We start from the raw sequence: 26,514 nt of genomic DNA, 5'->3' as shown, positions 1-26,514 counted from the left end.
CACCTGACACACTCACCTGAGATGGTGGAACAACACAAAATACACCGAGAGAAATGGAATCTACTAAAAGGTAAGATGAGGAGGTATAAGTTTTTACTAAAACATGTTTTTTAGTGTATTTATGGTAAACACTTTAGTTTAACCAAACAATTTCGCGCTCTTATTCGTTCTGCTATCGATACGCTGCTAAAAAAATACTGGAAAAATGCGAATAATAATCCCCACCCGATGACTTTTCTTTTTACATTAAAATTCCTCGTCATCATCCCGCCAGATGGAATGCGAAGAACCTATGTTAACCGTTAAGATAATCATCAATGAAATGCGCGAATGGGTGAATGAGTGAATGAAAACATCCACAGGTTTGTTGGCCACCTCGCATGCCATTGTTTATATCCCATAAGTTTGCTGGGTTTATGGCCAAAACGTGGACCCCATATCCCACATCCCAAATCAAAGAAGTTTATTCAGTGGCCAATTAAATCTGCTGGCGCCCCGATCGGTGAAAGCCTTTCATCAACAAACACTTTCGTTGGCCAGAGCGCCACGAAGTGATCTTTCGGCATCAATCATACGACAGAGATTAATTTTATGGAAATTGCCAAAAACTTTGAGGCTGTGAGACCAGAAAATAGAAAATTTCAAAGTCGATTTGGGTAGTTAATATTAATTTATTCGATTGGCATAAGAAATGAATCAAAAAACCTAACGAATAATTCAGTATAATGAAGTACTATTATATGGTAATTAGTCCTTAGGTCTTTAGTCCTAAAATGATATTTAAATAAGGTGAGCTTAATAAACTTAAGTGTGGTAGAATAGCTTCATAATCATGGTGGTAGAAGCAACAAGTGGTTCCATCACTCGTAACACGAATCACCCTGCAGCCCAAATAGTCATCACATTAAAGTGTGGCCTACTTCCGGGCTGGCCCAATTAATTGCTTTCGTAGTCGCGGATTTGTTTCTGTGAATTTAATTTCAGTGCTAACCACTAAATATTAATTATAAAAGGGGGCACGGTGCAACCAGGTCCTTGTTTGTACCTGCGCGATGGCGCCAGCCCCCAAAGAGAGAGCGTCCCAGCATCCACAGCATCCTGCCAGCTGTTAGCCATGTATGTGGAACGCAAGCGCCTCGCCTATAAAACGGACCGAGGCAATAGGATTCGCAGTAGTCCTGTTCAGCGATTCCTCCCCAAATCTTGGCACCGAGCAAAGCGAAAACAGCAGCAGCAGTAGCCAGCAGAAAAGGAGGGAACATTCTGCAGTGCTGAGCAAATATTTAAAGTGCCCAAGTACGTGTGGAATGGCGAATAACGAGTTACCAGTTTCCAAGTTACCAAGTTACCAGTGCAGTGCAGTTATCCACCGAAAAAATCCTTTCTAATAAATGAATTCCGTTTCACTCTTTTGTTCCATTCACAAAAACCCTCTGACACACTTACGCACACGAACGGCATTTTAGCGCGCCAACGGAAGATCTCCGGCTGTATCCTGCATCCTGCGAGCTAAGCGAAGGCCCAAGTGTGCAGAAAGGGTAAGTAAAGAAGCTCAAGTTTTCGTCTCATTTGATTGCAATTAAAAGAAATTGCTTTAATTGCGAGTTGCCGAGTTGGAGAGCCCGAGTCCCCCAAGTAGGGACCTCGAACTCTTTCAAAAAGGATTCCCTTTGCTGGGCGGTGGCATCAACAAGCTGCCAGACGCACTGAAATGCTCAAGAGGCGCGAACGTGTCAAAAGTCGGAAAGGGGGCACACACAGCAACAACAACAAACACAAGACAGTCGAAAACAAAAAACAGAAACAGAAGATATATGAACGAAACTAAAATCCATAAATTGATTTTTCCGCTTTGCAAAAACCGAGAAGAACAACAGACAGAAGTGTTGCCCAGATCCGGGTCCAGGTGTCTTCAGGTTTTATGCTTTTTTTTGTGTTACCCCATAACCTCAGTATTGCCGAACAGGAGGCCATAGCCGAGTCAACCCCAAACCAAAGGCAGCTGTAGAGCTAGACAATTGCAAAACACAGACGCAGAGACAGCGCTCCAGCCCCTGTCCGTAAACCCGTAGCCGTAAACCCGCTAACCCCTGGGTCTCCCCCCTCCATTAAGTCCAAAGCTCGGGAAAAAGATGTACGAGAACAGCAGCAGCCATGAATGCCTCTGTGGCAGTGTGCTGGTGTGTTGGCTTTCGTGTGTTGGTGTTGGTGTCTGGCCCGCAGCCATTTTTCGATGTGTGCGAGTTTCGCCTCCCCGTCTGTGTGAATTTGAGCTTGTGACGTAATGTTTGGAGGTTTTTGAACTGAAGCACTCTCACACACTACCACACAAGCCCTCACACATATGCACTAAACACTAAAGCATTCAATTCTTAAGCTCATTACGGTTTTAGCTTTAACAGCCACTTTTCCCAGGGCCACCGATTCTCACCTTTAATCAAGAAGGATGTGGCTCCACACAGAAAGTGCTATGGCACTTGTAACCATGGCTTGGCTCCTTTTATAATGAATTTAATAAATCCAATTACAAATAAATTTAACTCATAATATACCCATTTGATATATAAAACTATTAGTTATTTTAATTGAAAAGTGTTGAAATCCATTAGTATAATTTCTTCAAAGCCAATAAATTTCTCTGAAATGTGTTTAAAAGTTAAACCCATTTAGAGAACAAACTTTAAAAATTGTATGCGTTTAAACTTTAAAGGTTATAAATCATAAACGTTATGGAATAAAAGTTTCAAGTTTTATTTCACTTTTTCAAGTCTTTCAGACACATATTGCATCTATCGTTTGATTTTCAGACATAACAAATTGCATTTATCACTTGCCGTAAAGCCGAGAACAAACTATTTATCGTATAGGTCAATTGCCACCGCTTGTGGGGGCGGATTTCCAATAAATGAGAATGGGAATTCAGGTGAACCAGGCGGAGAGGTCGAGAGTACAGGGGGCGAAAGTTTTCGACACGTAATTGAGTGCTCGAGAGCTGCGCCACAACCCAAGACATGCAACTTTAATGGACAATTGGCAGGACCTGAGAATCGAGAATTGAGAACCGGAAGGGGGAATGAAAATTATTGATTTGAGTTGTGGGCAGAAAGTAGGCCACTTCCTGGCGGCAGCACAAATGAATGCTAAACTTACCATTTGACCACAAAATGCACTTTCTGTGCACTCGAGTCCGGGGTTAATTATGACAAACTGGAGACATTCGCCCAGCGCAATTAAGCTGCTTTGTTCGGAGCCACTCGAGGGCCATTTGCTAGTTCTGTGCTCTGGGTCTGGTCACCACCCGCTGTCCACCCGCCAGTAGCTTGAAAAAACTAAATCCGACCTTGTCGACCACCTCAGTGCTGTCCAATAAATAAGAGTCCGCCGAAAACTAACGAGCGATACATAAATAACCCGACCAACTGAGGAATAAGAGTCAACTGCATTAAATGCCAACTGCACAGTGAGAAATGAGCCAAAGGATAAGGCGGAAAGGACGAAAAGAATGCAACGACCGGACTGGCCACTGAAGTTAATTACAAATGTCCAATTAGGAAACTGACAAGGCCGGAATGGTGGACGGTCCACACCAGTCCAGGACCGGAAGCCGTCTTTGATGCAATTAAAAACGCATCTGGCCGCAGAGAACCGAACAAAACTGCACACTAATCGCAGATATTCTGAGCGAGAATTGCATAATTGAGGCCGAAATTCCGCCCCCAGCCCTCTAGCCAACCGCAGCATGTGGCCGAGGTATGAAAAAATAAAAAAAAAAGGGTACAAGAACTGTTCCAGCTGCTGCGGCAAAAAGTTTTGGCCTGATAATAGGAAATTCACAGCGCGCGCTGGGAAGTATGCTACAACATTTTCGGTTCTTTTCGGGAACTGCAAACGCAGAAGAAAAACCACTCCCCACCCTCCAGCCAACCATTCAGCCTATTATTCTCTTTGTGATTTAGAACTTGGGCAATAAAATACAATTTATGGTAATTTATCTAGCTTACTCTTAAGCTCCCGTCGTCAATGGCACAAATTTTTTAATTAATAAATAAATGTTGCGGAAATTATATCGCAGTTTGTAGGCCGATAGCTGAGGGGAGTGTGCCATTGTGTGTGCTTTGTACGTATATAATTACGCGATTTGCTGGGGATTAAGAGGGGCCTGACAAATGCTGCTCCTGGCCCCACCAAGGACGCATTAATGAGCCACCCACCGCCTTCCCGTCAACGGTGAGCCTACATTTACACAAAAGAGTCTGGATACCACTTATCCCTCAAACACAAAAACACACACACTTTTTATGGAACGACAATCACAGTAGAGCTTGACTACCAAGAACTTGGAAGAAAAGTCTTTCGAATTCTTAAGCAAACTTGAGTTCAATTTATTGAAATTTCTACCAAAATGTACCCACTGTAGCACCTTAATATGCTCCAATGAATCTCCTTCGCACTTACGCTTCATGGAAGCGTAAAAACGTATTCATTTCTGGGCCAATGCCTGCTGTCCTTCTCGTTTGGATTATGATTTGGTCCTTCGAATTTGATGAGCTTTGGCCACCAAATCGCCGCAAGGTGTGGGCCCCCAGCTCACGTTCAAATTGCGCGCATAAATATTTCCCTTTCCCTGGATCCTTAGCCTAATTGGCGCGAGGATTACGTTCGCGTTTACATTTCGCCTTTTGCGATCCATTGTGTCCGCCGGCCACTTGTCAGCTACAAATTGCATTTCGAATTCAGAGTCCAGCGAAAGTGAAATCAAGACAAAAGCCCGCCAGTGCTTAAATGCAATTGTTTCTAACATTCGCATGAGAAATGTTACAATCAGCCCTCGGGCCCAGAGTTGCACATTTCTCAAGTGGACGGTGGGCTGGTGGGTCTGGGCGACCACCCACTCCGGGTGGTTAGGGGATTTAAAAGGATTACGACCGTTACGGGGCGTGCAGTGAGAATCCATTAGTAGCGTATACGGTTGTTGATTCCGCCAAAGAGCTTGGTTCGCTTTCGCGCCCTTTCCAAACAACAGAAGAGCAAGAGCTCTGTTCTGGAATCGGAATAGCCCGACAAGGACCGCGCCAACTGCTCCTTTCTCAGTTGGTCGTATCATTGGCTTGGCTTGGCTTTGCTTTGTTAGTAAATTGTAAGTTTAACAAAAAAACAGATTCGCTTTAGCTTTTCAGATATTTTAACCCAGGTAGGGTATAATATTAGAAAATAATGGAAACGTAACCAAGTTTTGGGCGGAGATAAAGATTTAACACCTTAGGAGTTATGTGAAGGAGTCTTTTTCATAATTTTTTTGACAGGGTTTAATGTAAATTGAAGGGAAATTTAACTAAAAATCGTTAAGAGCTAAGGACGCTTAAGGATCGGATCGAAATTGGCTAAGATATGGTCTGGTTTTGGCCGAAAATGTTGTAATGTTTTGATGAAGATTGAAAGGGATATAACTACAAAACTCTGAAGGTATTCCGCTTAAGAATTTTATAAATATTGTCCTAAATTTCCAAGGAAGTCAACCCAAAAAAATGAATCGAAAATTAAAAAATATTATGTGCTTAGGTTATAATGTAGATTGATTGATAAATGATTTACAAATCGTTTATGGTATTCCGCTCAAAAATCGGAAGAAAATTGGCTAAGATATAGCCCTCTGGATAATATTGTCCTGTCCATATATTATTAGCTATTAAAGTACCATAATCAGTAAAAAATGTAATACTTTATAAATAATAAAAATGAACGACGAATAGGCATTTATTTCAAGTATAATCTTATTATTGATCTGTTAATTATACAGGCGAGTATTGTGTTAGGCCTAGGGAATTCCCGGAATTGCATATAACAAGTGATAAGCTCGAAAAGCCTGAAACGTGACCGCCACTCCAAATGTCATTAGAATATCAATTGAAAATCATCCGATTTGTGGGATTTACTGCCCCGCAACACGAGTTACCATACTATCGGTTAATAATAATAATGCTGCTACAATACTTTAATCTCTAATAACAACTTTAATGCTTATCAGTTTTTTGAATTACCTTGTCATTATCGGAAGGGGGCCTGGGGCTGTAGGAACAGATGACAGGAGAGCAAAATATTCGCAGTGGCAAAGTACAAATCGCAGATAGGAATTTAAGCTAGTCACTACTATAAATAATATACTGAGAAAAATTAACAAGTTAAAAGAATTTCAACTAAAGTTAGTAAAAAAGATGAGTAAACTTCGAAGACTGTGAATCTTTTACGCTTATAATGAAAGTATATGTAATTATAGGTATAAAAAAAGAAATCAAAACCTTATTTCTGAAGTGCAGACCTCTGTGCCAGCCACTTGAAGCCATTGAAGGCACTATCTTACTCACAGCACCATCAAATCGCAGCCCGGCCGTGTCTGTGCTGATATTTGCATTATAAATAATAAAACATAATAATTTGCCTTAATCGAATAATGACCCCCAGCCAGCCGGAGCGATGGATGGCGTCGCTACCACGCTGTGGGCACTGTCGGATCCATCGGATCCGGCGACGTCGTCTGGAATACGACGACGAAACACGGCGCACCACCAGCCAGGTCCACGACCACGTCCCGGGAAGTGGAAGTTCCCGCAGGCAAATTATTCAATAAAAACCGCAAAAACAGCAAAATGAAAAGTGTGTGGGCCTTGAAGTGGGAGTGGGGGTGGCTGTGGGAGCTGTCCCACAAATACACGTGCGAGGCGCAAGGTGGAACAAAAACGGGGCCGAAGCAATAAAGGAGAGGGGAAATACTAAGCAAATAAAAGCAATTTTAAAATGGATTGCAAATGCAATTGTGTTTTAGGTACAGTAGAGCTACTTTATGAGGAAAGTTATTACCAAATTTTGGAAAAAAAACTGGAACTTTCAAGCTAATTTTAACGATAATTCGAAACAAAAGCAATACTTTAGAAAATAACAAATATTAAGCCTTATTTATTTAGTAAACTCTAGGGCCCTGAAAATATGAATGATTTTTATCTTTGAATTTTTTACAAAACACAAAAAAACCAATGACGACTTAAGTTTTCGAAATTTGATTAGCCAGTCTTTGCCGTAAGCTGAATCACAACAGCTGGACTTGTTTCGGGGGGCGATTCCAAAGCTGAGGTTCCCGAATGGGACCCGTGTTCGGTCGATCCCGAAACAGTGCCCCCCAAAAGTCGAACAACAGCAACCGACTTTACCACTTGTCTGGCAAACGTGTTTCAATATTTGTCACTCGTTTCGGTGATAATGAACCAAATCCATATAATAATTAATGATGGCTGTGAAATACTCTGTCATGAGTGATATATATTAAAAGTGAAACTTTGTAGGTGCTCATAAAACAATCACTCTCAAGTATTTATTTATCATTTAATCAGAATGATTTTTAATCGTGAAGACCCTTGGAGGTGAGTGTATGTGGTTTACTTTGTATGTGCCTCTACTAACAGCAAATCAGCTGTTTGAAATAATAGCAATAATAAAAGCAACAACTAAAGCTAAAGCCCGCCCGCCAGACGAAAGCCGAAAGCGTTTTGCAAATCAACATTGCTGTTTATGACAGAGAGTTGAGCGGTTTGCGGAATCAGTTTCAGTGCCGCTGTGTCCGTTCGCGATTGCGTGCTCAGAACAGAGAAAAGGTCTTCTCTCTAGAAAACTCGGCACCACCTAAAGACCTTTTTGCACCACACCGCAGAGCCGCAGAGCCATAGAGCCGCGAATACCACTCGGGTATAAGACTCAGTGATTGTAAATCCAAAACGTGCTGCCAAAAAGTGAGTGAAGACTTTAAAACTTACAACTTTAAAGTCTATTTTGGCATCAAAAACTATGTAGTAGTGACTCTGTGTAAATCCCAATCGAAATTTTACGATGTGCGTGTTTTTGTAGTGGAGGTGGGGTAGAGAGGGCGGTTGAAGGCAATTTCCGATTTCAGCCAGTTTGGGAAGTTATTTACGTTGATTCAACCCGTTGACCAAACTGCACTCTGAAAAATGGTTCAGGAAACAATATTAAATGCAATTAATGGTCTGAATTTTCCTGTAATTAACCTAAAAAATCAATTTAGTGACTAAGCTGGTGATAATTAATCTTTAAACGGTGGATTTAATTAAAGTTTTTTAATCTCAACCGTGTTTAAACCGTGTACTGTTCCATATTTATGACACAGATGTTTTGTTAGGAATTCAATGAACAGATAAAAATATAAGGGAAACTTTACAAGCAAAGTGATACAATCGTTTGTGGCAGTATAAATATAATTTTTCTAAAATAAACTGTTCTCTCAGTGCAGTGGGTGTCTCGAATCGGTCTTATCGCAATATTCACGCTCATCGAGTACAAGGGAAATACATTTTGTAGAACCTGCTCCATTTACGACTATTTATCTTGGCGAAGACCACCTCCCCATCAAAAATGTTGGGCAACAGCCGGCGATAATCTTGAGTATTTCTGAAGTAAATATAAGAAAAACTCCTTGAGAGAAAAATGTAATACAATGGGGCTTAATCTTTAAACCTTGAATACTGTTGAATTAAAGCATTTGGGAGAAATCATCGAAGTTAAATCAATTGGCTTGTTAGACCTAATTAGCCATAATTGAGCCAATGAGGAAAAAAACACACAAAATGACGTTTGGGGAAAAAAAAAACAATTTCATTTCAATGTAAATTAACCAATTTTGGCTAATGGATTCAAGCCAACATGCCAACAAAACGCGATGCGTGTTTCGCACGTGCCAAATGAGCGAAAACCCGTCCAAATGCAAAATGGAATTTCGAAATCGGAATCCGAAATTCCAATTCGGCAATCCACTCAATTTATTTGGGCGGCAAATGCAGTCAAAGTCAGTCATCTGGCGCTGATTGCATTTTTCGCCACAAACCCAAAGCCAGAGACAGAGCTGAGGGCTGTGAAGCTAAAAAAAAATCTAAAATCTGAAATACAAAAATCCCCAAAAGCTAAATCCGAGTCTGCTGACAGAATACGGAGCAACAAGTGGCCATGAGGGTGAATTCCGTGCTTAAATTTGATTCAATGACTTTATTAAAGGCAATGGAAGAGCGGCCAGTCGCAAATTGCAATGTCACAACAGCAGATGGAAATATTCGTGTAATCATCCCAGTCAACAAGCTAATTAAAGCGTATTAATATCGGTTATTATGCCTCTTTGGTTTACTCGAAACCACTTAACATGATCCACAATAATTTTGTTAAAAGCAAAAAAACACAAATTTCATTTTAAAAGCCTTGTTGAAAGGTTTTGGCCCATTTGATTAATTATATATGAAGAGACTTGTAAACTACTAATCGGATTAGGCATACAAATCACGAATAAGTGTTTTTTTATTATCAGTGGAAAAGTTACACAGTAGGAATTACAATTTTTTATGCAAATAGTAATTGATGGAGCTGTAAAATGGGTCTACTATTTAAATAGTTAGATATTTATTGTATTACCTTGAAACCCTTAACTTTATTATCCAAGTTAAAGGTAAAACTTGGTACTACTTGGGAAATTTACATCAATTGACAAACGACCCTGAATTAAACGTGAACAATGAGGTCTTACGACTCAAGATCAAAAGAAATATGAATTATGTATAGGCATTGTGGTTAACCGAACCTAAAACCAGTTTTTCATTTTCCTATCTTCCAGTTAAAACTATTAAGACAAAGTAAGAGTGAAGCCACCATCGAAATTAAACGACACCACCGATCCCGGCAATCGCTGCCAAAGCACAATAGCCCAACAATTTCTACGGACTCCCAGATCAGGTAGAACCACCTGTATTAACACCACCCACCAGCACCGACCTTTGGATGGATCTGAAGCACAGCGCCAGTGGTGCTGTCGAGAGCACTGAGTCCTACATAGCCACCAGCAAATCCACAGACATGATCACTCCCAAGGAAAAGGAGGAGCAGCGGGCTAAGGCGGGTGCACTAACAGCTCCAGCCGAAGGTAGGACTATATCTATCAGAACTATACATTTTTGCAATAAATTCCTGGAAAAAAACTTTTGATATGTTTTAGACCCAAAAAATAATAGTAATTGCTTAATCTAGGCCACTTGAAAATGTCAACAGCTTTTTTAATACATCATCTAAACTTTTCTTGATATCAGGATCATTTAATAATTTCTATTGATATGGTTTTGAATCAAATATGAAGATTAGACTCTACCCCATGTTGATATACCTTAATTTCCCAAAATGCCATACTTTCCATTTGGAAAGCAGACTATAAGCCATGTTAATACCAAAAACACATGCATAGTTTACGTTTCAGTTACTTTACATTTGTATCTGCCTCCGCACATGCACTCTGCACACTCTGCATGTCAGACATGGCCAACAACCACTTTGCCCTAACGGCACCTCAAGGTAGGCTAGGCCTGCCTGGTGGGTGCCTGGCTTGTGGCAAGGGAAGAGTGTGTGGCACAGTGGTGTGCATTTGTATGCAACAACCATCAAACCCAACCGAATGCGCTTCGCAAAAGCCTGCCAAAGCCGCAGCCGCACATTCACTTAAATGCATAGCCACCTGCATTTACATATACATAAGCAAATGCAAGTTTATTGTGTGTTTGTGCTTACCCATACAGGTGCTCACATGTGTGTTTAAACTAAAAACAAAAACTACAAATGCATAGCCATAAAAAAACGGCATCAAAGGGTTTTGTTTTTTCAATGCCATGCAAGCCAAAAAGTTGTCAGGCAGCGCCGCTTAGTGACGTCGCTGGAGAATTGTCGCAAATTGGAACAAAAACCTACAAAAATCGGATGTTTATAAATAGAAGTAAAGCTTTAATGCCAAACCCAATGAATGCCATACAGTTGAATGCGTTAAAATAAGTCATTTTAATTTACGAATTATTTACACTTTCTGGTCAACACTCAACGGTTGTGTTTACATATATTTATTTCTGTTGCCCAGGGACATTTAAACGACTCCCTGCAGGATGAATTTAATGCCAGAGGAGGATAATGAAATGTCACGAGTGCACTTATGCTTCTTTAAAGCTAGTTTTCCACTTCATTTGGCCCTGGATGTGCTCATTTCAATTCAATTTGTCAGGTTAGGATGCAAATGGAGGGATTTTGCAATTCCAGTGGCATTCAAAAGCAATGCACGTCTTTGTTTTGTCACGAATGCCATTAATCTATGTGTCCTTTGAGTATCGATTGGTATTTAAGGTCAATTTAAGGATAGTTTATGTGTTTTTATTAAAAACAAATCAGGAAAATACTTGACAAGCATAAACTTTGAATATTTATTGCCAACAGTGCGTATGAGTGATAAATGCAGCCATTTTTGTTACTCATACGCACTGTATACAGGTAGACATTTTTGTTAATCATACGCACTGTGTACAAGCGGCCACTAGAAAATATTTTAAAATATGAAAACTATCAGTTACTCAGCAGCAACCAGTAAGACCTACTGAAATCCCTAAGTAACTGCCAACTGCTTGTTACCCTTTTAAGCTTTCTTGGCAAAATCTGTAAAATATTATCCATTGCCAGTCGAAGCTTTCAATTTTCGTCCTTGAGGAAAACCTCAAGCCATTACTAACTAAACAGCCAGGATGGAAAAACCGTATTACTATGATAATAATGGGCGGTAGGTTGTATGTAGTTATTTGCATGAATATCAGCCAGGGCAGAGTATCATCCTTAAGTAAGTAGTCAGTAGTGTTACAGTAAGTAAGCCTGCCCCCTAATCCAGTTAATCCCAGTCAGCTACATGGGGGTCATGAAGCCCTGGGACAAAGATTGGGATTGGGACCACAGCTCAGCCGTTCCAAGAGCGTTCTGAAGTGGCTTTTTATATTTTTCTTCCTTGCAAGCGACACTCACCTGGCCTGGCATTCTATTTTCTATTTACAGGCTACAAAGTCTACGCCCGACGCTGGGCGGTGCTCTTTCTCTTTGTGTTCTATTCAGCCTCGAATTCCATGCAGTGGATACAATACACCATCATCAACAACATAATAACACGGTAAGCGAACGCACTTCTGCGAGGTGTAGTCGAGCAGTTTGTGGGTCCAGAATCTGTGCATTCCATTTAATTAAAAGTTTTCATAAAGCTCATTAAACAGCCAGAACTCTGGGGCTTGGAGCCAAGGGGAAGCTACTTAAATGAATGGGCGTGCATAAATTAACTGAATTTTCACTGTGGGTTCCTCTAATGGTGGCTTTTCTTTATTTTTCAGCTACTACGGCATCAGCGAAAAGTGGGTGGACTGGACGTCCATGATTTATATGATCCTGTATATACCACTCATATTCCCTGGTAGTTGGTTTTTGGATAAGGCGGTAAGTTATATAACTAGGAACTATACTATACTACAGACTCTTAGTTTAAGGAAAATAAATAATTTCCTTCCATTGTTCTATTCTCTGTGTCATCAACAGGGACTTCGCATAACCGCCCTGGTCGGAGTGGTGGGCACTTGTGTGGGCGCCTGGATTAAGGTCTTTTCGGTGGACCCGTCGCTATTCTACGTGGGCTTCATTGGCCAGGCGATCGTGGCTCTGTCCCAGGTGTGCATCCTTTCGCTTCCGGCCCGGCTGGCGGCCGTTTGGTTTGGACTGGATCAGGTGTCCTCGGCCACCAGTGTGGGAGTGTTTGGCAACCAGGTAAGTGGGCTGGAGCCGCATCACGTATACGCCATGTTGTAAGCGGGTTATTGATGGGCAATCTGTGCGAGGCGCAAAATGCAATTGCCATGTAAGCCTTTTGCTCCGACATTGTCTTGTGAGTTAGTGAGCCGTTGAATTTGCATTAACACGGAAAAGGCCGAGATGGCTGAATAGAGCCGGTTGATTGACGCTGGGAATGGCCATGCCCACTTCCGTTTAGGCGGAAGTGGTTCGCTCTGACATTTTTCCTTTGCCTTGAATGGCCGTGCCCTGTGCTCCACATGACCAGGCCGGGAGGCAATCATGAAATTGGCAAAAAGATTCCGGAACCCAGCTGCACTGCAAGTTAAACAAAACTGACAACGGCAGGGTGTACGCCTCCGGGCCCCGGTTCCAGCGCCCTCTGCTTCGGCCGAACGACTCTCCCATGCTAATGCATGCGGAAGAGTCTTTGAGTGGAATCAATTTGGCGCACTGCATCCGCATCTCGGCCTCCCAGAGGTCAGGGGTTCCGAATTTATTCAGAAGCGGCAAACAAACGAAATGACCTCTTTGAAATTCGCCAGCGCTTAAGTGATTGCCTCGCTACTGGACTGGACACTAGACACTGAATACCTTGGCTACTCCTCCACAAAGGCCACCTCTGCTCGGACAATTGAAATGTCACCGGGGCGTGTAGGTGAGGCAGACCAGTGGCATGCATTATCTGCTTGCCACTAGAAAGTGTTGCATGCTCGAAATTCTAGCTGTCCATGTAGATGACTTCTTGAATCTCAATTCTGGGGAAAGAATTTGCATAGAGATGTCTGTCAAAATGAAAAACCACAGACCCATAAACTAATAAAGAGACATTCCTTAGTTTAGTTCTTAGTAAAAGTCTGAAATTTAATAAATATTGACTTTAAATGACATAAACACTGATGTAACTCGAAGGCAACCTAAATTGCCAATGTAGACGGTAACAAAAAATGACTGCAACGATTGCTGTGGACAGGGTTATGGGCTTAAACACCGCAAAACAATTAGGCCGCTTGCTTAGCCATTAGCCAACAGTGTCAGGTGCGGCTGTGATGAATGACAATAGCAGCGGAAAGTGGCAGGAGGAACAAGGGAGGTCAGGCAAGCGGCACAAAGGTTATGGGGCGTAAGAGGCAGACGGGATGTAGAGCAGTTTGCTTTTAATGTTGATTTACGAGCGCATCGGGAAGCAGTCTCACCGGTTGGTTGCAACTGCAAATATGTGGCCCAAACATCCATACATCCATCCATCCACAAGCCCAGACACACAGCCACACAACACGTTGCATCCTAAGCGCATATGTGTGAGCGGGGATTGTCATATTTGCCTTTAACTCGAGTGCAGCTGAAAAGGCTTATAATTTCCTGCTTGTCACAGGTAGAGGAAGTCACAATGGGGGGCTACGTGATGATGACTGAGATGGGGACAGAGTGGGTCAAGTGCTCCTGTCTGCACGGAGAAAAACAAAGGAGCCTCCCTGGGAAGTAGCTTGTTATTGCACCTCATAATAATAGCGAATAATTGATGTGAATAGGAGCTTTAGAGAACTCCTGGGAGTGCTTTTAGGGTCTGCCAGAATGCAAATATCGAATTGGCCCAAAGGCCAGGCTTAAAGCTATCTTGGGTAATCTCTTGTCGAAATGCCAAGCCGAACTTGTCCCCAAAAAAATATATATGTATATATATAGAGAGAGAAGCTCACACAAGCCTTCATAAAAAACCCAGCGGGTGGCACCTAGATGGCCCACATACCGAGTGTGACATTGAAAGATACCTCCCACCACCAGCCCGCTCCTCCTTGGCTCAATCGCCTTGGCTGCCTTATCTGGCAAGGACGACGCACCACACGCTTTTCGGAAGCACCCCGACCCACTGTCCTCATCCTGCTCTGATTCCTGACTGCCTGAGCTGAGCCATTCTGAAGCGGATTTGGCGAAGGAGCATTGTTGCCAGAGTGCTGAGCAAACACTGTTTCTTTCCCCTATTTTTTACACGTTTTTATGCACCACGTTTTTTTGTTTTTTATCTTACTTTTTTTCTGGTTTTTTGTGATGGTCATGTAAACACGGCCGGAACAAGTTGTGCCGCCAAGTCGAAAATAACATTCTCCAGCGGCCATTTCAGCCGTGAAGCACGCGACTCAGGGCCAAATAACGATTCCGGCCTTAACAGAGACCAAGGCTCAGACGCTCGATTTTGAGCCCGTCTCCAGTCGTCGGCAGTCGGCTCAAATATTTATTCTTGATACCGTAGAGAGGCTCAGACTGCAGCCGAGTGTCCCGACCCACTCGAATGTCCTTTTGCGTCGTCTCTTCATAAAAATCCAAATAGCCAGAACAAAGGAAAGCGGAAAGCAGCCGCCACCAGGCGGGTAATGGGAGTGGAGATGAGCTCCTCCTGGCATCTGCCTGGTTTATGGCCAGACTCTTGAATACATTTATGCAAATTGCTGCAATTCTATGAATTTCTTCATGCTTATATATTGCATGGGTATTTTAAAATCGCATTTCGGTTTTTGCTCGATTATAACCGTTCGGTTCCGTTCCGAGCTTCATTGCCGAATCAAACAGAATTATTCAAATTTGCGGCAATAAAAAACAAAATGAATCCTTGGAATTTATTGGATCATATTTCCCAGAGATACATCTGGCAATAAGTTTTATTAATCATCAGAGCACAGAAAGACTTAAATTTATAAATGCGGAAAATAGGTATTTCTGGTGGTAGAACTCCAAAGTGATTATTCAAGATAATCTTAATCTCTTGAGTGGATTGTGTCGGCCGAAATTTTATTTCTCTTGGCCAAATAAAGACTGTACAGTGTACACCGACGCCGGAATTGATTCTGTTTGTATTTCCAATCTCAAGTCCAGACCACCTGCAGCCTGACTGTATCTCTTCGGCTTGGTCCACGACACTGTCAGGGGTTTTCATTTAACGGCAACGAGAAATCACATTTTTTAAACTCCCAAGCCACCCACCCCCAGGAGGTGGCCTAGACTCCCTACTAGCCCCATCCTCGTACCAACCCATTCCTTTGTTTGCAAAAACGAAAAGTTATTACCAAAAAGGGAACCACGCTTCGGCTTAGTTTATTGTGTGTGTGAACCTTGGTTGATATTTCTTTTGTTTGCTGAAATTGAAAACAATTGAAGCTCGCCAACAGCTGATTATTTACAATGGGAAGAGTATTTAAATTTAATTCAAACAAAGGCTAGTCCTTTCCTGGCATTTAAGTTACAAAAATTCCTTTATAAGGACCTACATTTTTCGTTGAAATGCAATTTATCTCAATTTGAGTTCCACGTAAATAAAAATAAAAACATCCTTTATGGTCCAATTTATTTTCCCGACTGTCAAATGTCACTTTGTCTTAAATACGGCAACTGCCACTAAACCCGATTTATAGGAGTCCCCATCAAAATATGGTAACAGTAACTGGATTAAATCAACGGAAGGATACACTTTCTAAAAATATTTAACCTAAAAAAGGCATGGATTAAAATTGGATAAACCCATAATCGAGGCAGGAATAAAAAATGGTGTAAACAAAAAATTACTTCCTAACCATTACACAACCCACCGTGATACCCTTTAACCCTTTTCTGAAAAAATCTAGGAAAAATAACTAAAAATTGCATGGCTCAACTTTTGTGCACTCGCGTGTGCAGGCCAACAAAAAAATAGGTCCCTCCGCCTGTCACAGCCGAGCCGGGGGTGTACATTGTACGGAGATTTCTGTTCCGTAGAATAGCGTCAGAAACTTTGACGAAAACAAAAACACAACTGCAAAGCCGTAACTGCTGCCGGAATATACGAGTATCTAGCAGCAGGCCCACCATAAATCAATTTCACAGTTGCAGCGTAAATAACACCAGACAAAGGGGGTCAGCGACGGACGAGGAGACGGACGAACATCCGGAAGTGGTACAGAAATGCCAGCGGATTCAGTGGCAGAATAGGAACCGGAACCGGATACAGATTTCGCTTTGAGCAAGTTTTATACATATCCGAACTCTTGCATTCTTCCAGCTGGGCGTAGCCGTCGGCTTTGTGCTGCCACCCATGCTGGTGCCGAACTCCCCGGATCTGGAGACGGTGGGCAATGATCTGAGGCTGATGTTCTACATGGTGGCCGGTCTCACCAGTGTCCTGCTTGTACTGATGGTCTTCTGTAAGTAAAAGGCTAAGATTACCAGCCAATACCACATCACCTTCGCTTTCAGTCTTCCAGGACAGGCCACCCACTCCGCCCTCCGCCGCCCAGGAGGCAGCCCAGAGGTTGGAGGCCTCCGATGCCGAGCAGGTCAGCTTCATGCACTCGCTGAGGAACCTGCTGACCAACAAGAACTTCATCCTGCTGCTCCTCTCGTACGGCATCAATGTGGGCGTGTTCTACGCCATCTCCACGCTCCTGAATCCGGTATGAAAAGCTGATTAATGGCCGGTTAATGGACGCTAACGGCTGGGATCTGTTTTTTTTGCAGGTGGTGCTCAAGTATTATCCTGGCCACGAGGTGGACGCCGGACGTATTGGCCTCAGCATTGTGCTGGCCGGCATGCTGGGCTCTGTGGTGTCCGGCATTGTCCTGGATAAGTCGCACAAGTTCAAGTAAGTACAAGTAAAACAATCAACGGCTGAAGGGCTTTTTCGAACATGGTCAAAACTCATTACGCATACGCCGTGTGCGCCGCTTGAGAAACTTTCCGACCGGCAGTTGGAGAACTTGTAATTAATTGAAGGGGGGCAGGCACTCGATGTTAAATGAACGGTACTCAACGGTTTCCCCAACTCTCTGTTCTCCATCTTCTCCAGGGAAACCACATTGGCGGTCTATGCTCTGTCCATGGTGGGCATGTGGATATTTACCTTTACCTTGGACGCGGGCCACATCGCGGTTGTCTATCTCACGGCATCGCTGTTGGGGTGAGTAATTTAGATATATTTCTATAATTAGGGAAATCTTTTATTGGACGGTTTCCGTGACTCATTATTTAAAGAAATTAAGGACCTTATAGATGGTAAATAAATTATTTATTTAATTTATACTCCCTAGATTCTTTATGACGGGCTACTTGCCAGTGGGTTTTGAGTTCGGGGCCGAGCTTACCTTCCCGGAGCCCGAGGGCACTTCCTCCGGTCTACTGAACGCCTCCGCCCAGACCTTTGGCATCTGCTTCACGCTCTTCTACTCGGAGCTGTTCTCCGAGTTTGGGGACATTGCCGCCAATGTAACCATGGCTATAATGCTGATTGTGGGCACTATCATTACAGCCATCACACAGTCGGATCTGAGGCGCCAGAACGCCCAGGTGACGGTTAGAGGGGATGCAGGTAATCCGTAAATATCCGATGGACACACACCTGGAACACTAGCTCAGTCGCCTGGACCTGGGACTGCCTTTTATGTATAGTATTCTGCGCATATCGTTTTACTGTTTAATTTATTCAATTGTTTATTGTACATTTCGTTGTAGCCTTAAGTGTTGAATTTTAAAATGTTCATTAAAGGTGCATAGCAAAAAAAAAACACACACAAGAACACAAAACACAAATATTAGTAAGCTTAGGCAATTATTTTTTACAAGTTTTATATATATTGGCCATGTTTAAGGTTTAGTGCATAGGTTTAATGAATATAAATTATGCAACTCGAAGACTTGCATCGAAATTCAGCTTTATCTTTCCGTTGCCACTGCACCCAGAACACAATTACAGACAAGTATTACAAACAAGAAAAAAAAACAAGGAATTATCCTCCAGTATTATAGCCCCCAAATTATTCTAGCGAATGTTGAAAATTGATTAGCGGAATATCCAAAATGAGTTTGAAGCAGTAACGCCACGACGCCAAAAACCAGCAAATGCATTACCGAACAGTAGCTGACTCTCCAGCCACTTCGATTCCAGTTCCCGATTCTTCCCGCCTGCGAGAATTTGTACATAATCTATATATATATATAACACTTTTTCCAGACCCGATCCAGCGAGAAGGCTACTGTCGTTGTACAAATTTCGTTGAGTACACAATTATCCTGCATATCTGGCAAACTGTAATAATTTTGGAGAATTTACAATTAAAACAGCAGATTCAAGAGTCAAATCAATATATAAATAATATTATATATACAAGATATATCTATACATATGATAGTGTTGTGAACTAGATGACAAAACCCACACAGAAACACTCGCGGAGGACGGAAGATGGCGTGTAACCCCATTTTTTGTAGATAGCCTTTAGGCCAACACGGCCAATTGACATACGTAACGAAGTTATCTCCGAACTAGAGTCAATTCAGATGGCAAAAAGCAGAAGCACACAGAACTACCTGACATGAGACAACCACCTACACAGTACAGAACGAGCTAAAAAAGAAAAACGCTCGAGCGATGCCCGTTCAACCGTATGGATACGGATACGGAAACACGGAGTCCTGGTGCCGGAGTCCTCAGTTTTTCGGGCACTAGAACAGCCGGGGTCGTGATAACACGCAAGCTTTAACTTCACTTGTTGTTAGATTCGGAATGGCCAAAGATATATACATACATATATTAAATGATAGTTAACACACACGGACACCACTTAGCCACCACTTCATAGCCACGAGTTCTTGCAAAATGCTATATGTGAATGTATATGTGTACGTGTATAAAAGTATTCAATAAACTATTCAGTGTACGCCTTGTTTTTTTTCGATTTACACACATTATTATATATTTTGAGAGACATTCTAAATGCAATGTACATATAGGTATTAAAACAATACTTTTCAATATAGAGCGAACACGAGCGTGTCCCAGTCGAATACAAGGATACGAATAATTTGAATGGGAAACACAAAACGAACGCGTAAAACTAATAAAATTATTAACTTAAAAAGAGAAAACTTTAAACAACCCGCCCGTTTGGTGTCAGTGTCAGTGCCTCCTCTTCCCAAGTCCGTGTCCAGGCCGCTCTGACAGCCATTGCAATCGCTAGTGGTTGGGTCAGCGGGTCAGTGGGTGGTTCCCCAGGCCCGCAGCAGTGTCAGGGCCTTGTTGAAGTAGGCGCACCACTCCTCTCGCTCCTCCTTAGTATCGGCGGAGAGCAGGTGCCGCACCGTGGTAGTGCGTCCGTTGGGCACGATTATCAGCGACTCCTGGTCCGTGTCCTTTGCCGGTCGCTCGCATTCCAGCAGCATTGTGTTGAGACGGGCGCAGATGTCGCGCGGTGCAGTGGTCACCTTCTGGGAGCTGCACGCGTTCAGGTCGATGCTGCCCATTGGCGTCTTGCGCTTCTCATCGTCCGGATACTTCCAGTAGTTGAGCACCGAGCCGTTCAGATAGCACCATCGTCTATGCCAGGCCCCAAAGCCGGAGATATCCTCGAACATGGTGAGGAAGCCCTTGTACTCCACGCTCACCGACAGTTCGCAGTTAACCTTCATGTGGACAACTCCTTCGAGAGGGCTGACGCCAAGCACCTGAGTCAGCGTCCAGCTAGTGCGCTGAATCTCCCGCAGCGAGAAAATGGCAAAGCCGTATTGCACCAGCTGAGGTGTTCGCACCACATGTGGACCTGCAGGGCTCTGAACCGGTGGCATGACCAGTCGGTTCTCGCCACCCTTCTTCTTCGGGGTCTTTACACCGCCCTTCTTGTTCAGGTTAATGTGGTACTTCAGCTCGTGGGGCAACTGATCGCGCTGAGCCAGCATTCCGTAAATTTCCAGGGTAATCTGTAGTCGAATTAACAGAAATTAGAAACAATCCAAATCTAGACCACCACTGAGACTCACCCGAAAGTCGGCGTAGACATTATTCAACTGCAGGACATCGGGGAACTTGACGGACAGCAGGCCGGGCATCGTGGGAACAGTTTTGGTGGCCAGCACGTGCTCATTGTACTTAAGCAAGCACACAAGGTGGTGGCCATTAATGTTGCCCGATGCCATTTTGCGCACGTACTCCTGTCGCAGGGGAATAGTGATGTCCTTGACCGTTAGCAGACCCTTTTCTTTTGGGGCGCCCACGGGACGAATGCTGTTCTCCACTCTCAGTCGCTGGACCTCATCCAGACAAGCCTGCCGGCGATGGGCTGAAATATTATTAAATTTTCGCATAAATAATTGAAATTCCCGTAAATAATGTTTTAAGAAAACCTGCTCATCAACCCTTTGGGATACTCACTTGCCAGTAGCAGATAACGCTCTCCCTCAACGGACTCGGTGGAGCCGGAGAACTCCACGGTGGCTGCACAGAGGTTCAGTGCCTGGCTGGCCTGGCCTATGACCTGCTGCTGCTTGCACACCTCAGCCAGCAGCTTTTTGATTTTATCCTGGGCCATGGAGGCCTCGTTGGATTCACGCGCGTTCTGTAGTTCCTCATCTTCGTCCTCTGTGGGTTCGTCTAGGGCTGAGGTTGTCGCAGCTTCGCCCTGTTGTGGAGAGTCGTACTCCAATCGGTGCTTTGCATGGCAATCGCCAGCAAGAGCCGAACGAATTACCTGCTGCTCCCGACAGATCTTCCGCACAGGCGTGGAGTTGGAGCTCTGTCGACAAGGATAATTACAAAAGGATGATTACATTTGTTCCATGATTACTTACATTAGCACTTTGTTGACGGCGATAGAAGCTAACAGTGTGCACCAGCGTGACTAGGTTGTCATTGTCCTGGTTTACGCTCAGCTCTGACTTGACTGGTTGGGCTGCACTAATAGGCAATGGAGTTTGGATGTCCAAGAGCTCGTGGTGCTCATCAATAGGCGAGCAAGTGCTGGCAGCAGGGTTCTTCCGGAACGAGAAGCTGTTCGAAGCTGTGGTTCCTTTGCTCTGCGGGTGGCATTCAAAGTAGGAAAATATGTCAAATGAAGTGAAATAAATATTTAAATAATAAACACTTACACCCAAAGACAATCGACTGGCGTTCTGCTCATCCCCGCTGTCACTTTCATCGTCCTGAGTGCTGCCGTAATCTTCGACAAGAGCCTCATCTAGGTAGTCATCGATGCCGGCTGAGACCTGGGACGAGTTTATCGAGCTATCCTCCTGGGCCTCGTGATTGTAGTACATATCCTGGTCCGCATACCGCACAGTCTGAAGAGGCAATAAAAACAATGAGGTGTTGTGATTAGAGACCGCCCGCTGTGTTCCAACTTTTCTACCTGCATTAGGTACTCACCTTTTTGCCGTGATTCTGGTGCTGTATCTCGGCCTCGTTGCGCTGCACAGCATTCATTATTTCTCGACCCAGACTACCGTTGCACATACCGGCGCTGCTGTCCTCAGTCTGCGACTCCGACTCATCCATGCAACTGCTCGAATCAAAGATAAGTGGTTAGTTAAGCAAGCGATTTTATTTTAGCCTTGTCTAGGGAAGGGGATTAAAGCTATATGTCTTAAGCTATCAGTCTTAGAGTGTTACTCGATGCAGAGCAGGAATAACAAGCAGGAGAAGCATTTATCAGCGCACCTTTCTGTTTCCTCGTCCTCCAGCTGGTCGCTGTCGTCCGTGGCGGAGGCAGTGACGGTGGCACAACAGTTGTCGCCGCTGGAATCGAGGTCGGACAGGGCGGGATACAAGCGATCGGGCTGCGATTTACGCGCCCGCTTCGACTCCTCTTCAGATATGGGAGCATCGCCAGCTGAAATTAAGAAAACATCAGCTATAAGTTCCGCCAAGCCCGGGTTAGTTATTTGCTTACGTGATCGTCTCTTACTGCTGGCGGGTGAGAATCCAGCAATAGGAGGTGGTGGAGGAGGCGGCATGGGCCGCACTACTTTGCTGACCACTGGTGCAGGAACAGCGGGAGCTGGCACCGGAGCAGTCTGCTGAGTTTCAAAAAGTTCCTTTTGTTTGTTGAAGCGATTGGCAATGATTTGCATGTCCTCTTGTCTCTGCCGATCGATGTCCTTGATTCGGTTCTCAGCACTCGATTGCGCACTAGCCACCAGAGCAGCTACCTTGTCTTTTAGCTTGTTCTCCGGCTTGGGTTTGGCCGCAACAGCTAAGGTGGTAGAAGCGGCGGCGGTGACTGGATGTACTGCAGTAGCATGGGCTTTTGGAAATGGATATTAATGCAAGGGAGTTACCTTAAAATTCAATAAACTTACATTTCGCCTCCTCCTGCCTGATCTGACTTATACTAGGAGCAGATCCTATCGGAGCAATGGGCACAATAGCCTTGTTGTTGCCGGTTTCAAACAGCTTCATGCGCTCCTTCAACGACAATTCACAGGGATCCTTCTGGTTGCGCTGGCTACCCTGCATCTGTCCACCGGGGCCTCCTTTCTCGAAAATGGCTGCCCGCCCTGAAACCAGGCCCGATTTTACACCAACAGTGGACGCAGGAGCAGCTGGAGCCGGCTTAACCGCGGTAGCGGAAGCTGCAAAGGCCTTGGCCACCTGGCTGACGGACGTCGACTTCTCCGGCACTGGCGGCTTGGCAACCGGCGCCACCTCTCCCTGTTTGGCATAATCATAGGTGTGTTTAATGGTCGAAGACTCACGACGCTGAAAACCTTGGGCCTCCAGAGAGCTCAGTACCTTAGGATCCCACTTTAATTGCTTGGTCTTGACGGTCTCGTCGACTTCGTCCTTTTTCTGAGGCGGCTGTGGAGCTGGCCCCTTCTCTATCCGTCGACTGGGCAGGTCTGGCTTGGGTGGCGGCGGCTCGATGGGTCTGTGCACTTCGTGGTGCGCCGTGTCATCCTCCCACTGGTTGATGGTGTCAGCCAGAGCGGCCAGCTTACCGAATCGCTGCTTGGGCTGCCTACTAGGTCTTGTATCGGCCCCATCATTGTCATCGTCTGCGTGGAACTGTCCTTCCGTCCTATGAATGGGCGAAGACAAATCATCGGTGTTGGAGTACAAAGCGCCCATGCGCTGCAATCTACTCCGGGAGGTATCCCTGAGACGCGCCAGAGGCTGATTCACAGGAGGGGCAGGCTCCGTAGCCGTTACAGCCGTCGCTTCGTCGTCATCGGTCACCTCTTCCTCCTGAATTTCAACTTGCACCTGGAAAATGCCAGCAGATAAGCAAAAACACACCACCGATGGCGCATCTAAGGGGTGGGTGAGCGAGACTTACCCCAATTGGCTTGTCTGTGGTTATGTTTATTTCGATGCCCATTTCCATGTTTTCCTTATTGACCGCTGTATAGTGGCGCAATGGCTTGGTCGGCGATGCCTCCAGCGCTGCCTTGTCCAGAATCACGACCTTGCTGCTGGTGCTCCCGCTACCCGGAGAGCGGCTCCTCTGGGGCACCACTGCATCCGACGCATCCGAGGTGGCGGAGGGAACGCTGCACTCCGACAGTGGGAATTTGCTGGCATTGCTGATGCCGAGGGCGCGACTGCGCTGTTCCGCCTTCTCTAGCATGTGCTGGAAAATCGCAAGCGCATTATAATTCACAGATGCTATTACGTACACCACTGAAACCGGAGACAAAGGGCCTCTCTGTGTGCGAAAGGCGCAGCCTTCGTACCTGAGTAAACGGGTCCATTGCGACGATTTATTGGCTACTGTGATTGCAAGATATAGTTGCGCGCACTTCAATACTGAGAACGAATACTGTACTAGCACTCCACGACTGCAATGTAACCGGGCGTTTGCGACTGTTTTTTATTTACTTCTTGCTGCTGCGTCCGTTGGCATTCGAAATTCTGCGCGTCGCTTCTTTTTAAGGCGGTTGGAGACCTAGAGATGTAACACTCGCGATAGTATCGGATGGTTATCGTAAATAGTGCTGGAAAATGGTTCAAATTTTCGTTACGAATCTGTGGACTCTGTGTGGACTTTAAATAATTCGCCCAGCTGATTACCAACATATCGTAGGAAAAATAACAAGGATTTTATTAAAGAAATTACTATATTTCTTATGAAAATAAAAACTTCTATTCATAAGTGGTCTTTTTCTGTTCAGAGGCCATAAAATACTTTTTCTCCAATCCATAACTGAAGAGGTAAGTGAAATAACGTCAAAACATGTATTCGCCATGTGGGTTGTTGAAAAATTCCTTTTTATTTACCAATTTTTATAAAATTTCTATATTAAAAACTATAAGCCGCATTATTATATTTTGTTTCTAGGCTTTTCTATATGCCATGGCGGATCAAAGGACCGTGGACTTGCTTTGGAGCTGCGCCAAATCACTGACCTCCGACACTCAAGCAGAAAGACTCCTCAAATCACATTACATGTAAGATTATGAACTATTCCATCGAACCATCATCTTAATTCACCTAATTACATACAGAAATACCTGCCGCAAGCTAGCAAGGCATAATGTGCAACTACCAGAGGACAGTTTTGGACCAGCCAGGATGTGTAGCCGCTGCGGCAACCAATGGTCCGATGCCCGCTATGAACTCCACCTGGAATCCCAAAAACTGAGGCAAAGTGCCAAGAACCGAAGACTTATCGCCCGCCTGGATGCCGTAAAGGCAAAAATGCAAAGGGGCGAGATGAGCAGTGGGGCTAGGAAGCGCGCCAAATGGCTAAAGAAGCGCATGGCCAGTAACATGGTGAGTCCAGCCCCAGAAACTACCTTTGTACCTTTAAACTACCATAAATCCTATTTCAGGCAGTGGACTGCGAGGTTTGCCGGCACAAAACAATGCTGCCACTGGAAAAGGGCCGAAAGCGAGCCAAACTCCAAGACAAAGAAGAATCAATAGTCGTTGCCCAACCTGCGGCAACAGGGCCCACCAAAAAAAAGGCAAAAACGAAAGCCCAAAATAAAGATATCAATGCAGGCCTTAAAATTCCACAGGCGCAACCGAAACAACAACAGCCAACTCCCGCGAAGAAAGCCCCCCAAACAGTACAGCATCCAAGTCAAACTCCAAAAAAGAAGAACCAGAAGAAAAACAAAGCAACACAACCGGCGCCCGCACCGAAAACCCAGTCCAAGACGCAAAAACAAAACGCATTGCTGCAACTGGCCGCGCAGCTAAAGTCGAACGCGTTTAAAAACGCCAGCAAGTCGCAGGAGAATCGCCTGCAAGCCTTCCTCAAGTAGCGTGTAAAACCGCTCGCCAATATGCATTTAAGTACAAAGATTGTGGTTTAGTTGAATGAAAATACTTGTTATTGCACATAATTAAGCGTTAGCAACAATACAAGAATCAGGCTCTTTGTGCCGGGGCAGAGAGTGGAGTGATAAAGGTGGCTGGGCCCAGGTGGGAACCTGTTATCCAGCCGCCCGGTCTTCTGGGTCGAGTCACGCAACGGTCGGCGACTTATCACTGCAGCCTCACCGACCCAAGGTTGTCCAGATATTGCGAAGCCAATATGGCCAGCCTGGCTAATTTATTTCTCGAAGCACAACGCTTAATTAAAATTGAGTTGTTTGCCTCAGCCATAGTCATGGTGTCCCATGTACGCGTCCTTCAAAGCTGCTCCCGAAAAGGGCAACCGATCGGCCTCGGACAGCTCTCTTTATCTGCCGCCAATTGTTCAAAGAGCACACGCACTGGCAAAGGCTCAGTCTACTGATTTACCTTCGGACTCGGCTTCCCTCCTTCGGCCTGGAAGGCTCTCCGATTTCTTAGCGACAGCAGCTGCGGCAACAACATCTGCCTGCCACATTAGATGATTTCTGGTTTTACAGTCCAACTTCATGGATGATGGTAAATCATTATTTTTCAATTTAAGTTTATTTTAAATTAATTCTCTAGCTAGAATTGTAAATCTAAATATTAAAAACCCTGGCTTTAAATTTGAATTGAATTAAATTATTTTTTTAAGAGTTTCAGTTTCTTATAAGTTCTTGGCCAAGTCATTTTCCTGATTTTTTACTGTAGTTTGTTTGGCCAAAATGGGCATTATAGCCGCTAAAATATGATATCAACTTTGGGATC

General features: G+C 44.3%; 3 protein-coding genes across 8 annotated transcripts; 2 read left to right on the top strand and 1 right to left on the bottom strand.

Moving 5' to 3' along the window:
* The first annotated feature begins 1,520 nt into the window (after positions 1 to 1,520).
* Positions 1,521 to 18,346, top strand: HisT (Histamine transporter). 3 transcript variants are annotated; one of them, XM_017252916.3, is made up of 10 exons: positions 1,521 to 1,538; positions 9,662 to 9,967; positions 11,896 to 12,007; positions 12,222 to 12,324; positions 12,424 to 12,648; positions 16,703 to 16,844; positions 16,897 to 17,093; positions 17,158 to 17,282; positions 17,487 to 17,597; positions 17,728 to 18,346. In XM_017252916.3, exons 2-10 carry the CDS (start codon positions 9,826 to 9,828, stop codon positions 18,014 to 18,016), a joined length of 1,446 nt encoding a protein of 481 aa, XP_017108405.2. In that variant the 5' UTR covers positions 1,521 to 1,538; positions 9,662 to 9,825; the 3' UTR covers positions 18,017 to 18,346. The 3 variants fall into 3 exon arrangements, with proteins under 3 accessions (XP_017108405.2, XP_017108404.2, XP_070134016.1); XM_017252915.3 differs by lacking the exon at positions 1,521 to 1,538 and adding an exon at positions 7,549 to 7,778; XM_070277915.1 differs by lacking the exon at positions 1,521 to 1,538 and adding an exon at positions 8,375 to 8,459.
* A 1,028-nt stretch (positions 18,347 to 19,374) lies between these two features.
* On the bottom strand, positions 19,375 to 24,349 carry scra (anillin, actin binding protein). 2 transcript variants are annotated; one of them, XM_017252914.3, is made up of 12 exons: positions 24,137 to 24,349; positions 23,740 to 24,033; positions 23,196 to 23,666; positions 22,763 to 23,114; positions 22,354 to 22,707; positions 22,122 to 22,293; positions 21,831 to 21,963; positions 21,554 to 21,745; positions 21,257 to 21,481; positions 20,841 to 21,201; positions 20,450 to 20,748; positions 19,375 to 20,389 (listed from the first exon to the last, which is right to left on the bottom strand). In XM_017252914.3, the coding sequence occupies exons 1-12, from the start codon at positions 24,152 to 24,154 to the stop codon at positions 19,670 to 19,672; spliced, it is 3,591 nt and encodes a 1,196-aa protein (XP_017108403.2). In that variant the 5' UTR covers positions 24,155 to 24,349; the 3' UTR covers positions 19,375 to 19,669. The 2 variants fall into 2 exon arrangements, with proteins under 2 accessions (XP_017108403.2, XP_017108402.2); XM_017252913.3 differs by having other exon boundaries at positions 22,763 to 23,666.
* A 24-nt stretch (positions 24,350 to 24,373) lies between these two features.
* On the top strand, positions 24,374 to 26,300 carry LOC108132881 (uncharacterized). Of its 3 annotated transcripts, none has more exons than XM_070277916.1 (4): positions 24,374 to 24,614; positions 24,742 to 24,851; positions 24,909 to 25,176; positions 25,236 to 26,300. In XM_070277916.1, the coding sequence occupies exons 2-4, from the start codon at positions 24,757 to 24,759 to the stop codon at positions 25,671 to 25,673; spliced, it is 801 nt and encodes a 266-aa protein (XP_070134017.1). In that variant the 5' UTR covers positions 24,374 to 24,614; positions 24,742 to 24,756; the 3' UTR covers positions 25,674 to 26,300. The 3 variants fall into 3 exon arrangements, with proteins under 3 accessions (XP_070134017.1, XP_070134018.1, XP_017107944.2); XM_070277917.1 differs by lacking the exon at positions 24,374 to 24,614 and adding an exon at positions 24,645 to 24,649; XM_017252455.3 differs by lacking the exon at positions 24,374 to 24,614 and having other exon boundaries at positions 24,658 to 24,851.
* Positions 26,301 to 26,514: the final 214 nt, after the last annotated feature.

Source organism: Drosophila bipectinata, chromosome 2R, assembly GCF_030179905.1.
Source record: "Drosophila bipectinata strain 14024-0381.07 chromosome 2R, DbipHiC1v2, whole genome shotgun sequence".
Taxonomy (NCBI): Eukaryota; Metazoa; Arthropoda; class Insecta; order Diptera; family Drosophilidae; genus Drosophila; species Drosophila bipectinata.
This window is presented reverse-complemented; position numbering and strand designations above follow the sequence as displayed.

What these genes read in the sequence shown, in the direction of transcription:
- LOC108132881 (XM_070277916.1), top strand. Translation starts at nt 24,757, where the DNA reads ATGGCGGATCAAAGGACCGTGGACTTGCTTTGGAGCTGCGCCAAATCA. An exon ending in CTCCTCAAATCACATTACAT is followed by an intron (nt 24,852 to 24,908) that starts GTAAGATTATGA and finishes AATTACATACAG; the next exon opens with AAATACCTGCCGCAAGCTAG. An exon ending in AGCGCATGGCCAGTAACATG is followed by an intron (nt 25,177 to 25,235) that starts GTGAGTCCAGCC and finishes ATCCTATTTCAG; the next exon opens with GCAGTGGACTGCGAGGTTTG.
- HisT (XM_017252916.3), top strand. Translation starts at nt 9,826, where the DNA reads ATGGATCTGAAGCACAGCGCCAGTGGTGCTGTCGAGAGCACTGAGTCC. An exon ending in ATCAACAACATAATAACACG is followed by an intron (nt 12,008 to 12,221) that starts GTAAGCGAACGC and finishes TTTATTTTTCAG; the next exon opens with CTACTACGGCATCAGCGAAA. An exon ending in TCTCCACGCTCCTGAATCCG is followed by an intron (nt 17,094 to 17,157) that starts GTATGAAAAGCT and finishes TTTTTTTTGCAG; the next exon opens with GTGGTGCTCAAGTATTATCC.
- scra (XM_017252913.3), bottom strand. An exon ending in GCGTTATCTGCTACTGGCAA is followed by an intron (nt 20,749 to 20,840) that starts GTGAGTATCCCA and finishes ATAATATTTCAG; the next exon opens with CCCATCGCCGGCAGGCTTGT. An exon ending in ATGTCTACGCCGACTTTCGG is followed by an intron (nt 20,390 to 20,449) that starts GTGAGTCTCAGT and finishes ATTCGACTACAG; the next exon opens with ATTACCCTGGAAATTTACGG.